The 14,995-nt window shown below is 50.3% G+C and overlaps 1 protein-coding gene across 1 annotated transcript; it reads left to right on the forward strand.

Moving 5' to 3' along the window:
* Positions 1 to 3,238: 3,238 nt before the first annotated feature.
* LOC127003156 (fibroin heavy chain-like) lies at positions 3,239 to 14,686 on the forward strand. Its single transcript, XM_050869548.1, has 6 exons — positions 3,239 to 3,310; positions 3,975 to 4,137; positions 4,866 to 5,171; positions 5,721 to 7,153; positions 7,757 to 12,628; positions 13,058 to 14,686. Coding segments are annotated over exons 1-6 (6,954 nt in total). The 5' UTR covers positions 3,239 to 3,309; the 3' UTR covers positions 13,237 to 14,686.
* The last annotated feature ends 309 nt before the right edge of the window (positions 14,687 to 14,995 follow it).

The following is a 14,995-nucleotide window of genomic DNA, read 5'->3' on the forward strand; positions in this document are numbered from 1 at the left end:
GAACATAAGAACATAAGAACGTAAAAAGCCTACAAGCGGCCGGTAGGTCTATACAAGGCAGCTCCTGTAAACCTAACCCCAACTAACCTCACTATCCATGAATCTAACCTCTTCTTGTGTGTATCATAAGTATTGGCACTCGCAACATGAATGCCACGCCTGTTACACTCATCCACCACTCTGTCGGTGAACCAGTTTTGTTCTATATCTTTTATGAATCTGTATTAATCCTCTCTTTCGGCCACCTCTTTTGTTCTTTTTTTAGGAGCAGCGCGTAGCGGGCTTCTTTTTTGTTATTGTTTTCTTTTTTTGTGCCCTTAAGCTGTCTCCTTTGTTGTAAAAAAAATAAAACCTATCTAAACCCATTGCTACGTGCCCTACCCAGCTATCATCCAGGACTTTATTAAGGTCACCCTTACTAAAATCCTTCATCCATTCATTATTTCTTTTTCGTACCGTAATATTCCCTGTTATTTTTCCGAGGTATTCTTTTTAGTCCATTCATTTGACTGTTAATAATCTTTCATATATGTGTTCTTAACGATTTTTCTCGGTTTATTTTCTTTCCATTTTTCTGCTCGTCCTTCTTGCTGGAATCGTTCACATTATGTCTTTAGTTTCCTCTATTTTCCTCGCATCCTTCGCCTTTCCAGAGAATGCGAATTTAAATGTTTAAGTCTATTGCCATAAGGAAGATTTCGCACACCTTGAGTATTTTTTATCTTCCTTTGCACAGATTCTAGCATCTTGATATCCATTTTATAGTACGAGAGGGAGAAGGAATGGAAATGGATGAGGAGGGAGGAAGAAACGAATGGAAAGGGTGGATACTGGGTGGAGAGCCAATAACAAGTGGAATGGAAGGTGGAGAGTTAAGGTGGAAGTTAAGTGGAAGGAGGAACACGAAAATTACCACCACCACCACCACCACCGGTTTCAGCTCCCACTGCACAGCAACACAAGGAGTGGTTGAGTGGTCAAGTAAATTAGTGGAGACGGGGAAGAAGGTGGAGGAAGGGAGTGATGTGGCTGTAATGGTGGAGCGGGAGGGAGAAGGTCAAGGTGGAGAAGTGGACAGTGAGTGGAATAGAAGTGACACTGATAGGAAGGGAAGGAAGTGTTATTAGTGTGTTAGATGGTGGAACAGGAGGGTGGAAGAAGGGAGGGAGGGAGGGTAAGGGAGGAAGGGTGAGTAGAAGATGGAGGAAGGAAGATGAGAAGGGTATAAAGGGAGGGAGGAAGGTAGATAGGAAAGATAGGAACTGTAGATGTGTTAGTAGATAGAACAGAGGGGGGAAAGAAGGGAGGGAGAATAGGAGAGGAGGAGGTGGAGGAAGGGAGGAAGAGTGGACTGGGCAGGCGCATTTAAGCAGTGGATTTTTCAAGGTCATCCCATCTTCCTGGACACGCTATTTCTACTGATCTTCTATTCCATTCTTCCACCTCCCTCTTCTCCACCCCTTCCACCCTTCCCTTCCTTTGCCCTCTCTTACTTTTCCCTTCCCTCCCACATTTTTGTTTCATTCCCTTTTCCATCAATCCTTCCACCTTTTCTCTTTCATCCTCATCCTTCGCCTGTTTTATCGTGATGGTTATTGTAGTAGCAGTAGCAGTAGTAGTAGTAGTAGTAGTAGTAGTAGTAGTAGTAGTAGTAGTATAGTAGTAGTAGTAGTAGAAGCAGATGATTATAGTATTCTTGCCTTACTAAATCAATATTACTAACTTATTGGAAGCATACCCCCGGGGGTGCGTCACTTCACTCACTCGCCGTCCATACTCCCGGCGGTCCCCCCGAGCAAGCTCCTACGCCTTGGCCCTGTCCATCCAAGTCCCTCCCGGCAGGATCGGCTGACTTGCCCAGCCATGAGTTACGTGGGCGTCCCCTTGGTCTCCCCCACTCAGGGTTGTCTCGTACAAACAACCCCGTGAGCAGGATCGACGTCCGGGAGGCGCGCCACATGCCCATACAGCCGGAATTGGCGTTCACGAGCTACGCTGAAAACAGGCTTCGATTCAGTTTCACGGAGCAATCGCTGGTTCGACACGAAGTCATCCCAGCGATGCCCCGTGACCCTACGAAGGCACTTGGCACCAAAGGCATCGACATGCCTCTGCAAGTCGCCATTCAGTGTCCATGTCTCACAGCCAAACAGGAAGAAAGGGAGCACAAGCGCCTTGAAGACTCGGATCTTTGTCCGCTTGCATGGATATCGACAACGCCATATACTCGTATTGAGCGAGTCCATAACACCGTGGGCCAGGCCAGTCCGTCGAGTGACTTCCTGGTGAGACCCACCACTACTAAAACATTATGATAGAGGAAAATAAGAATATTGTGAGAGAGAGAGAGAGAGAGAGAGAGAGAGAGAGAGAGAGAGAGAGAGAGAGAGAGAGAGAGAGAGAGAGAGAAGAGGAAAAAGAGAAGTGAAAATGTATTCGTGAGGACAAAGTGGTCAGGGAAGGGCAAAAAGGGTCAGAGAGAGAGAGAGAGAGAGAGAGAGAGAGAGAGAGAGAGAGAGAGAGAGAGAGAGATAATGAAGGACAAGGAATGGACGGAGAAAATAGGGAATGACTCGACAAAAACGCAAAAAAAAGATAAAAGAAAAAAAAGAAGAGGAAGAGAAGGAGGCTGTGAAGATACTTTTTTTCGTGTTCAGAGATAAAAAAAAAAGTATCATGATCAATAACAAGAATACGTGTTATTACTTTTTTTTTGTGTCAGGAAAAATCGATCTGTCATAGTCTCTCTCTCTCTCTCTCTCTAGGAACTGAGAAACGAAACAAAAATAAAAAATAAAGCATCGCATTTCGCCCTCTCTCGTTAGCAACTGAGAAACGAAACAAAAAAAAAAATTAAACTCAAAAGGAAACTTGTCACGAACTTTTGTCCATTAGCATCGCATGTCCCCTCTCTCTCTCTCTCTCTCTCTCTCTCTTACATCAAAGTTTTGTAATTCCGAAGAAGCAAATATTTCTTCCTTTTTCCCTTCATTTATCTCTCTCTCTCTCTCTCTCTTCTTCCTCCATTTTGCATTATGTTTCAAGAGACAGAGGGAAGGAGTGGAGGAAGGCGGGAGGAAAGGAAAGGGAGAGAGGTGGGTGACTTGGGAGGGAGGGAAGGACAGAGGAGGGAGGGGAGGGAAGAGAGGAAAGGAGGCAAGGGGGGAAGGGGAGGGAAGTCTGCAGAGTATATATATAGAAGCCTTGGCGATCCTCTCTTATAGTTGCTTGGTGAGCCGTTGTGGAAGGAACAGCAAGGGAAAAAACAAAGAAAGGAGGGAATTCCAGTGTTTTGTTGAGTCACCCATCAGTGAGTTGCCTTCCGTTTTCTTCCGTACTAAGTGTGTGTATGTGTGTGTGTGTGTGTGTGTGTGTGTGTGTGTGTGTGTGTGTGTGTGTGTGTGTGTTTGAAGATAAGAAAAATACGTGACGTTTGGTTTTGAATATGGAAGTGTTTAAGTTTTCTTTGGTTTTAGTTGGTATGTGTTTGAGGTGTGTGTGTGTGTGTGTGTGTGTGTGTGTGTGTGTGTGTGTGTGTGTGTGTGTGCTTGACAACCAGCGAAAGTAACAAAGAAAGTAAAGAAAGAGAAAGTGGATGAAAATTTGAAGGTACGAAAGAGGTGTGTGTGTGTGTGTGTGTGTGTGTGTGTGTGTGTGTGTGTGTGTGTGTGTGTGTGTGTGCGCTTGACAACTTGCGAAAGTAACAAAGAAAGTAAAGAAAGAGAAAGTGGATGAAAATTTGAAGGTACGAAAGTAAGAGGTGTGTGTGTGTGTGTGTGTGTGTGTGTGTGTGTGTGTGTGTGTGTGTGTGTGTGTGTGTGTAATGTGCTGATTATCAAAATGGAAATGGTGATGAATGTGACTAATAATGTAAACAGGTAGTGATGACATGATTGGTGATGATCCTGAGTAGTGATGATTCTTCCCCCTCCTCCTCCTCCTCCTCCTCTTCCTCCTCCTCCTCCTCTCAACAGTGCGCCTGACCCTGGTGGCGTGGGTGGTGGTGGCGGTGGTGGTGAGCGGGGCCAAGTTGGATCACCTGAGCGGCGGCTGTGACTGTGATGATGCCGGGTCACCTGTGGGCAGCTTCTTCGTGGCGCCGCTCCCCTCGGGCGGGATACACACTTCCTTCGCAGGGTGAGTGACTTACGGAACTTCCAACGCCCTTATGGTAAGCTCTCCCCGTTCTTAGGGCATTCCAATAATATAACTCAGCCAGACGCCGTTCCCTGCAAGCTTTCTATCGCAATATGGCAAACTTTCCTTCAACATTCTATTCCCTCGACATTAGCTCTAGTAATATCAGTCAGCCAAACCCCGTTCCCTGCATACGAGCTCTCCATGAACGACATCACGGGTTAATGGCTGCATCCAACGTGTTAATCTTCGCTGCTAGTAGTATTATGGCGTAAACAGGACAAGAGAGTGTAATTGAAGGTGATGTGATAGTAACTTCTTTTCTTTAGTGTATTTTTTTTATGCTCCGCCTGTAGCGCCGGTAGGCTTTTTTGATGGGGACTGGTGATCTGCCCCATCGCGGCGCAGGCGAGTGTTTTTAAAGTGGCATCATCTTGCTTGGTTCATGCCGGCCCCCAGAGCTCCACTTGAATCTCCTTTTAGAGCTTCGCTAGAGTCAGAGTTGACAGGCGGTCAATAAGACAGCGTGTGGGTAGTCTTATGCTACTCGGTGACGGCTGAAAATGATCAGCGTGTTGCGGCGGGTTTCCAGGACGCCGCGCCCGCCCGCACGTATACACGGACATCTCATACTAGTACCAAAATGCACAATTAGGCCTTCTCATATTAAAAATTCACCAAGGCAATTGAAGATAGTCACCATCTCACCCCAAACACCCTTTTGACAGATTCGGATCCCCGTCCAAAGCTGAAGATGTGAAGGGCGCGTCGTTCAGCACCAGCGGGTCGGGAGGTACGTCGGCTTCAGCAGGCGGAGGGGGACACGGCGCCAGCATCACCACCAGCGGGCACCATCACGCTGGGGGGCGTGGGGGCAGCGGTGCAGGGGGGGCCACGCACACCCACAGTCACAGCATCCATGGGGGAGCTGGGGGCGCTGGGGGCACCGCGGGCAGACCAGGGTTCCAGGGCAGCACAGTCTCCGGGGGTCACACATCCTCAACGGGCAGCTCCTCCTTCTCCGCCTTCGCTGGGTGGGTTTCCAGTTTGTGTATGTATATGTATGTATATGTGTGTGTGTGTGTGTGTGTGTGTGTGTGTGTGTGTGTGTGTGTGTGTGTGGTTGGTTGACAACAAAACGAAAGTAATACTGGTTTTTCGCTAACGGAAATGGAGAGGCGAAAAGAATGGAAGATTTTTTGAAGGGTTACAAGAAAAGCTATGCTTGTTTGTTTGTTTGTTTATGTATAGGGGTGGGGGTAAGAGTAGCATAAACACGGACATGGTTATCAAACCATTTCATTGTAAAGTCACGCACACCCTTTGATGTCCAACTCCCTTATGGAAGAGTTACCCGGTATCTGCATTTTTTTATCCCTTCCACTGGTGGAACAACATTTTCTTCTACAATAGGTCTTCTTTCCTAAGAGTAATTTTTCGAGAAAACCTAAAAGCTAATTTCGCTTCTTCCTTCGTTTCCTCATTCTTATGTTGCTTTGCCCTTGTCCTGTCCACCCAAAAAAAAAAATAATAATAATAATAAGGAACAAAGGCAGGAAGGTCATCTCAGGTTGTGTCCCCAGGTACAAGCCTGAGGGAAGCGAGACACACTCCGGCGCCTCCCACACGGGCAGCAGCATTCACTCCTCCAGCGTGGGTGGCCCTGGAACTTCAAGGGACACGCTTAAGACCCCTGGGAGTGGAACCAGTGGAATCACCGCCACCTACGCCTCCACATACAACGCCCAGGCTGGAACTTTCGGCTCAGGTGCCTCAAGTGGAGCTCCAGGCAGCAAGGTTTCCGGGACCGGTTCTCAGGCGTCCTTCACGTTCCACAGCTCCAGTGGTTCTCGTGGCGCTGGTGGGTCTCACTCAGCGCCTGGAAGTGGCGCCACTGGTTCGAGTGGAAGATATGGTTCTTATTCAAGCACTGGTTCATCGAGATCTCCCAGCACCGGTTCAGGGTTCTCAAGTAACATACACTCCTCTGGCACTGGATCTGGCACCAAGCCATCCCTGGGTGGTTCCACTTCCTTCTCGAGCACTGGTTCCTCAGGGGCCCGTGGCACCGGTCCAGGGTTCTCGTCATCAGTGACAGGCACAGGTTCTAGACCAGGAACTGGTTCGTTCAGCACTGGCACCGCTGGTTCACGTCCCGGTACTATCACCAAACACTCTACAGCCACCTTCACCTCATCTGGAACCGGTAGTGGAGCAGCCAAGCCAGGATCTACCGGCTCCACTAAATTCACTTCTTCGGTATCCGGCACCGGTTCACATGGGACTGGTTCTTCCGGTTATGGCTCTGGCAGCTATACTAGACACAGCCCCACAACCTCCGGGAGTGGCATTGGTTCTGGAGCAGGGATTGGTTCACCTGGCACAGGATTCACGAGGCAAACCTCGTCCACTTTCTCGTCGTCGGGGCATGGTAGTGGCGGCGCCCCTGGGTCCTCCATCGGCGCCGGTTCCACCAAGCTTAGCGCCTCGGGACCGGGGCCGCAAGGACTGGGCAAGCCAGGGATAGCAACGACCTCTACCTTTGGAACCTCTGGTTCCAAGCCCGGCAGCGGTTCACCGGGGTTCACCAGACACTCCTCAACCACCTTCACTTCGTCCCAGAGTGGCACCGGTTCTAGAACAGGAACTGGGTCATATAAACCTGGTCCCGGTTCCTCAGGCACAACAAAACACTCATCTACTAAATTCACGTCATCTTTGTCTGGCCCTGTAACGGGAACCGGAGCCTTAGGGCAGCAGGCCTCCATCAGCCAAGGTCCCTCCGGCACCACCAAGCACTCTTCCACGACCTTCACTTCATCCGAAACTGGCGCCGGTTTGGGAGCAGGAACCGGCTCATTCGCCACAGGTCACGGCGGCACCACTAAACATGGTTCTACTACCTTCACGTCATCGACAGGCACAGGTTCTAGGCCTGGAACTGCTTCGTTCAGTACTGGCACCGCTGGTTCACGTCCCGGTTCTACCACCTTCACGTCATCTGTGACAGGCACAGGTTCTAGGCCCGGAACCGGTTCATTCAGTACTGGCACCGCTGGTTCACGTCCCGGTTCTATCACCAAACACTCTACAACCACCTTCACCTCATCAGGAACCGGTAGTGGAGCAGCCAGGCCAGGATCTACCGACTCCACTAAATTCACTTCTTCGGTATCCGGCACCGGTTCACACGGGACTGGTTCCTCCGGTTATGGCTCTGGCAGTTATACTAGACACAGCCCCACAACTTCCGGGAGTGGCATTGGTTCTGGAGCAGGGATTGGTTCATTCGGCACCGGTCATGGAAGTACTACTAAAGACGGATCTACCACCTTCACGTCATCAGTGACAGGCACAGGTTCAAGCCCCGGAACTGGTTCGTTCAGTACTGGCACCGCTGGCTCACGTCCCGGTTCTACCACCTTCACGTCATCAACAGGAGCAGGTTCAAGCCCCGGAACTGGTTCGTTCAGTACTGGCACCGCTGGCTCACGTCCCGGTTCTACCACCTTCACGTCATCAACAGGAGCAGGTTCTAGCCCCGGAACTGGTTCGTTCAGTACTGGCACCGCTGGTTCACGTCCCGGTTCTACCACCTTCACGTCATCAACAGGCACAGGTTCTGGGCCTGGAACTGCTTCGTTCAGTACTGGCACCGCTGGTTCACGTCCCGGTTCTACCACTTTCACGTCATCAGTGACAGGCACAGGTTCTAGGCCCGGTACTGGTTCGTTCAGTACTGGTACCGCTGGTTCACGTCCCAGTTCTGTCACCAAACACTCAACAGCCACCTTCACCTCATCTGGGATCGGTAGTGGAGCAGCCAAGCCAGGATCTACCGGCTCCACTAAATTCACTTCTTCGGTATCCGGCACCGGTTCACATGGGACTGGTTCCTCCGGTTATGGCTCTGGCAGTTATACTAGACACAGCCCCACAACCTCCGGGAGTGGCATTGGTTCTGGAGCAGGGATTGGTTCACCTGGCACTGGATTCACGAGGCAAACCTCGTCCACTTTCTCGTCGTCGGGGCATGGTAGTGGCGGCGCCCCTGGGTCCTCCATCGGTGCCGGTTCCACCAAGCTTAGCGCCTCGGGACCGGGGCCGCAAGGACTGGGCAAGCCAGGGATAGCAACGACCTCTACCTTTGGCACCTCTGGTTCTAAGCCCAGCAGCGGTTCACCGGGGTTCACCAGACACTCCTCAACCTCCTTCACTTCGTCCCAGAGTGGCACAGGTTCTAAGCCCGGAACCGGTTCATTCAGTACTGGCACCGCTGGTTCACGTCCCGGTTCTATCACCAAACACTCTACAACTACCTTCACCTCATCAGGAACCGGTAGTGGAGCAGCCAGGCCAGGATCTACCGACTCCACTAAATTCACTTCTTCGGTATCCGGCACCGGTTCACACGGGACTGGTTCCTCCGGTTATGGTTCTGGCAGTTATACTAGACACAGCCCCACAACTTCCGGGAGTGGCATTGGTTCTGGAGCAGGGATTGGTTCATTCGGCACCGGTCATGGAAGTACTACTAAAGACGGATCTACTACCTTCACGTCATCAACAGGAGCAGGTTCTAGCCCCGGAACTGGTTCGTTCAGTACTGGCACCGCTGGTTCACGTCCCGGTTCTACCACCTTCACGTCATCAACAGGAGCAGGTTCTAGCCCCGGAACTGGTTCGTTCAGTACTGGCACCGCTGGCTCACGTCCCGGTTCTACCACCTTCACGTCATCAACAGGAGCAGGTTCTAGCCACGGAACTGGTTCGTTCAGTACTGGCACCGCTGGCTCACGTCCCGGTTCTACCACCTTCACGTCATCAACAGGCACAGATTCCAGCCCCGGAACTGGTTCGTTCAGTACTGGCACCGCTGGTTCACGTCCCGGTTCTACCACCTTCACGTCATCTGTGACAGGCACAGGTTCTAGGCCCGGAACCGGGTCATTCAGTACTGGCACCGCTGGTTCACGTCCCGGTTCTACCACCTTCACGTCATCTGTGACAGGCACAGGTTCTAGGCCTGGAACTGCTTCGTTCAGTACTGGCACCGCTGGTTCACGTCCCGGTTCTACCACCTTCACGTCATCTGTGACAGGCACAGGTTCTAGGCCCGGAACCGGTTCATTCAGTACTGGCACCGCTGGTTCACGTCCCGGTTCTATCACCAAACACTCTACAACCACCTTCACCTCATCAGGAACCGGTAGTGGAGCAGCCAGGCCAGGATCTACCGGCTCCACTAAATTCACTTCTTCGGTATCCGGCACCGGTTCACACGGGACTGGTTCCTCCGGTTATGGCTCTGGCAGTTATACTAGACACAGCCCCACAACTTCCGGGAGTGGCATTGGTTCTGGAGCAGGGATTGGTTCATTCGGCACCGGTCATGGAAGTACTACTAAAGACGGATCTACCACCTTCACGTCATCAGTGACAGGCACAGGTTCAAGCCCCGGAACTGGTTCGTTCAGTACTGGCACCGCTGGCTCACGTCCCGGTTCTACCACCTTCACGTCATCAGTGACAGGCACAGGTTCTAGCCCCGGAACTGGTTCGTTCAGTACTGGCACCGCTGGCTCACGTCCCGGTTCTACCACCTTCACGTCATCAACAGGAGCAGGTTCTAGCCCCGGAACTGGTTCGTTCAGTACTGGCACCGCTGGCTCACGTCCCGGTTCTACCACCTTCACGTCATCAACAGGCACAGATTCTAGCCCCGGAACTGGTTCGTTCAGTACTGGCACCGCTGGTTCACGTCCCGGTTCTACCACCTTCACGTCATCTGTGACAGGCACAGGTTCTAGGCCCGGAACCGGTTCATTCAGCACTGGCACCGCTGGTTCACGTCCCGGTTCTATCACCAAACACTCTACAACCACCTTCACCTCATCAGGAACCGGTAGTGGAGCAGCCAGGCCAGGATCTACCGACTCCACTAAATTCACTTCTTCGGTATCCGGCACCGGTTCACACGGGACTGGTTCCTCCGGTTATGGTTCTGGCAGTTATACTAGACACAGCCCCACAACTTCCGGGAGTGGCATTGGTTCTGGAGCAGGGATTGGTTCATTCGGCACCGGTCATGGAAGTACTACTAAAGACGGATCTACTACCTTCACGTCATCAACAGGAGCAGGTTCTAGCCCCGGAACTGGTTCGTTCAGTACTGGCACCGCTGGCTCACGTCCCGGTTCTACCACCTTCACGTCATCAACAGGAGCAGGTTCTAGCCCCGGAACTGGTTCGTTCAGTACTGGCACCGCTGGCTCACGACCCGGTTCTACCACCTTCACGTCATCAACAGGAGCAGGTTCAAGCCCCGGAACTGGTTCGTTCAGTACTGGCACCGCTGGCTCACGACCCGGTTCTACCACCTTCACGTCATCAACAGGAGCAGGTTCAAGCCCCGGAACTGGTTCGTTCAGTACTGGCACCGCTGGTTCACGTCCCGGTTCTACCACCTTCGCGTCATCAACAGGCACAAGTTCTAGCCCCGGAACTGGTTCGTTCAGTACTGGCACCGCTGGTTCACGTCCCGGTTCTACTACCTTCACGTCATCAACAGGCACAAGTTCTAGCCCCGGAACTGGTGCGTTTAGTACTGGCACCGCTGGCTCAGGCCATGATTCCACAACTAAACACTCTTCAAGCACTTACACCACTGGTTCACGTCCCGGTTCCACCACCTTCACCACATCCGGAACTGGTACCGATTTGGGAGCAGGAACCGGTTCATTCGACACAGGTCACGGCGGTACAACTAAACACGGTTCTACAACACTGACTGCGGTAGGCGCAGGTTCTAGGCCCGGAATTGGTGCGTTCAGTAGTGGCACTGGTTCACATGGGACTGGTTCCTCCGGTCTCGGTCCCAGTGGTTCTATTGGTAGTTCCAGCCATGGTTCTGCTGGTTTTGGGACTGCTGGTCCTATTAAACATACCTCTGTTACATTCACTTCACCAGGCACCGGTTCTACGGGACATGGTACTGGTGGTACTAAACACAGTACCACATTCACGTCATCAAGCATCGGAGCCGGTTCTGGAACTGGATCATTCGGGACAGGCTCAGATAGTCACGGTTCTACTGGTCATGGTGTTGGCGGTCCCACAAAGCACAGCACCACTACGTTTACGTCATCAGGAACAGGCTTCCCTGGTTCTGGTGCTGGTTCTGACTACGGTTCTACTGGTGCTACTAAACACACATCCACCAGTTCTACTGGTTTCGGTGTAAGCGGTTCCGGTCATGGTTCTCTCGGTTCCGGTATCACTGGTTCTGGGTCAACTGGCTTTGGTGTCAGTGGTTCTGGCCATGGCGCTGGTGGTTCTACCCAGCATACCTCTATCCAATTTCCGTCATCGAGCACCGGCACCGGTTCTGGAGTTGGTTCATCTGAGGCAGGTCTAGGTTCTACAACTCAGCACGGTTTTGGTACTAGCGGTTCCAGTCAAGGTTCTACTGGCCTTGGTGTCGGCGGTTCTGGTCATGGTTCTACTGGTTCCGGTACTGCTTCCTTTACTAAACACACGTCTACCGGTTCTACTGGCTTCGGCACAAGTGGTTCAGGTTCTACAGGGTTCGGGGGAAGTGGTTCTGGCCATGGTTCTGGTTTCGGCACAGGTTCTACTGGACATGGTGCTGGTGGTTCTACTGTACATTCCTCTAAATATACGTCATCAGGAACCGGCTCTGGCCCTGGAGCGGTAGCCGGTTCATTTGCGACAAGTCTGGGTGGCCACGGTTCATCAACTCAGCACGGTTCACCAACTCAGCACGGTTCACTCGGGACAAGTCTGAGTGGACACGGTTCTTCAACTCAGCACGGTTCTTCAACTCAGCACGGTTCACTCGGGACAAGTCTGAGTGGACACGGTTCTTCAACTCAGCACGGTTCTTCAACTCAGCACGGTTCACTCGGAACAAGTCTGAGTGGACACGGTTCTTCAACTCAGCACGGTTCACTCGGGACAAGTCTGAGTGGACACGGTTCTTCAACTCAGCACGGTTCACTCGGGACAAGTCTGAGTGGACACGGTTCTTCAACTCAGCACGGTTCAATCGGGACAAGTCTGAGTGGACACGGTTCTTCAACTCAGCACGGTTCTTCAACTAAGCACGGTTCATTCGCGACAGGTCTGGGTGGCCACGGTTCATCAACTCAGCACGGTTCACTCGGGACAAGTCTGGGTGGCCACGGCTCTTCAACTCAGCACGGTTCCTCAACTCAGCACGGTTCATCTACTCAGCACGGCAGTGGCACCTTCGGTTCGTCTGGTAGTTTTGGCGGTCACGGTTCTACTGGCGGTGGGTTCGGCGCCGGTGGTTCTGCCCATGGTTCTGGATTTGGAGTTGGCGGCTCCACTCACGGCTCCAAGATCAGCGGTTCAATCCATGGTTCTAAAAAGCACGGCATCGGCGGTTCTGGTCACGGTTCTGCTGGCTTCACGACGCACACCCTCGCGTCTTCAAATTATGGACCAGGTGAGAGATGCCCTTAAAATGATCGGCAAAGTAAACAAGGAAGTAAAATCCTAAAAAAGTAAACCAAAACGATGAATCCGAACTTAAACATTCTCCTTTCTGTACTTTTCAACCATACCTAAGTTACTTGAGGAAGCCCAATTTAAATATTGTCCTCTCTTTACTTTTCAACCATTACGTAAGTTACTTGATGAATCCAAACTTATACACCCTTCTCTCTTTAATTTCCAATCATACCTAAAATTAGCTTCATAACTCCAACGTAACAAGATCTACTGCTAAACTTTATAGACACAACTTTATATACCTTTTTTTTCTCCCCTTTTCTCCCTCTCTCCACCTTGTCTCCTGCCTGCCTGTCTGTCTGATGCCATCCCTCCCGTCCACCCACCACCCTCCACCTCCTGTCCTTCTCTTCTTGGCTCCCAGGACATGACGGGTTCTGTCCCTACGAGACCGAACAGTGCACGGGATCCAAGCCGAAGAAGTGCATCAGCGACGACGGTTGCCAGCCCACCGAGAAGTGCTGCTTTGACACCTGCCACTTCTACGGCGACTCGGAGCACTTCGTCTGCAAGCCTGCCCTCACGAAGCCCCCGGGGTGGTAAGCTGCCCCTCGCTGCAGACTCGACTACGACTATCCAAGAGGCTATGTCTGATTCCCCCGTTCACTATATCCCATTTGATCACTCTAGGTAGTACTCAAATCCCTTCATGCATCACTACGAGTTCCAGAGTCCAATACAGTGTCTTCGTAAGCTCTGAAACCAAATTGTATTCTCCATCCATCTCTGTGGGTTAGTTCCGGAGTTCAATACAGTGTTTTTGTAAGCTCTCAAACCAAACTGTATTCTCCATGCATCTCTGTGGGTCAGTTCCAGAGTCCAATACAATGTTTTTATAAGCTCTCAAACCAAACTATATTCTCCATGCATCTCTGTGGGCCAGTTCCAGAGTCCAATACAATGTTTTTATAAGCTCTCAAACCAAACTATATTCTCCATGCATCTCTGTGGGTCAGTTCCGGAGTTCAATACAATGTTTTTGTAAGCTCTCAAACCAAACTATATTATCCATGCATCTCTGTGGGTCAGTTCCGGAGTTCAATACAATGTTTTTGTAAGCTCTCAAACCAAACTATATTCTCCATGCATCTCTGTGGGCCAGTTCCAGAGTCCAATACAATGTTTTTATAAGCTCTCAAACCAAACTATATTCTCCATGCATCTCTGTGGGCCAGTTCCAGAGTCCAATACAATGTTTTTATAAGCTCTCAAACCGAACTATATTCTCCATGCATCTCTGTGGGCCAGTTCCAGAGTCCAATACAATGTTTTTATAAGCTCTCAAACCAAGCTATATTCTCCATGCATCTCTGTGGGCCAGTTCCAGAGTTCAACACAGTGTTTTTATAAGCTCTCAAACCAAACCATATTCTCCATAATAGTCATGTTTTCTACCTACTCGACACCAGATATTTGTTAAGAGATTTCGTGTGTGGTTTTCTCAGATGTCTTAGTTTCTACATGAACAGCAAACACTTTCTGAGTCAGTTACTGATTCTCAATCCAAACAAAATTCTCCATAATAATTGTCAGGTTTTCTACTTGGCACCAGATACTTATCAAGAGATTTTCCCGTTAAGTTTCCTCTTTTTTTCCCAACATGAACAGCAAACGCTATGTAGGGAATTGTCATCGTCTTTAATAAGTGGCTTCGGAGCTTACAAACCCACTGTGTCAAACTGTGGAACTGACTCTGTATCATGCCAAGGCCTGTATAGGAGGAGCCCCTTACGATCACGACTGGTAGTGCCAATTCTTACAAAGCGGAAGGACTCGTTAACACTTGCCTTCTCTGTACGTCTTTAAAGTTAGTTCTGTCATGCAATTTTGGACGTTGTTAGATCCATATTGACAGAACCAGTTGCATACTAGCTTTTGTTATGTAATGCAGTTTTAGATCCTGTTAGACCATAATGATGCCTCAGTCACTGTACAAAATGATTAAAAGGCAAAATACACGAGTGCCATTACAAGGAACCCTATACACACCTTTCTCGCGTGTTTATCATTTACCTGTGAGTTTGGAGTGAATGGAAAGAAACGCAATGGAAACTAAAGAATATACGAGGCAGAGGTAGAAAGATAAAAATAAGAGGAGGAGGAGGAGGAGGAGGAAGAGGAAAACACAAAGGAATACAAAACGAAGAACAGACATCAGGAGAGCTTTTCATCTATTCAGAGGGAACAAATTAAACTGTTATAGCTAAAAGGCAAAGCTTGGTAGAACAGGATGGAGTATAACATGAGAAGGAGCAAGAGGAGGAGGAGGAGGAAAAGGAAGAGGAAAACACAAAGGAATACA

The sequence above is a fragment of the Eriocheir sinensis genome, chromosome 24 (genome assembly GCF_024679095.1).
Source record: "Eriocheir sinensis breed Jianghai 21 chromosome 24, ASM2467909v1, whole genome shotgun sequence".
Classification (NCBI taxonomy): domain Eukaryota; kingdom Metazoa; phylum Arthropoda; class Malacostraca; order Decapoda; family Varunidae; genus Eriocheir; species Eriocheir sinensis.

Excerpts from the sequence above, each read along its gene's own strand:
- LOC127003156 (XM_050869548.1), top strand. Across the intron at positions 5,172-5,720 it reads TCCTTCTCCGCCTTCGCTGG|GTACAAGCCTGAGGGAAGCG; the intron begins GTGGGTTTCCAG and ends TTGTGTCCCCAG. Across the intron at positions 7,154-7,756 it reads GTCATCTGTGACAGGCACAG|GTTCTGGGCCTGGAACTGCT; the intron begins GTTCTAGGCCCG and ends CAACAGGCACAG.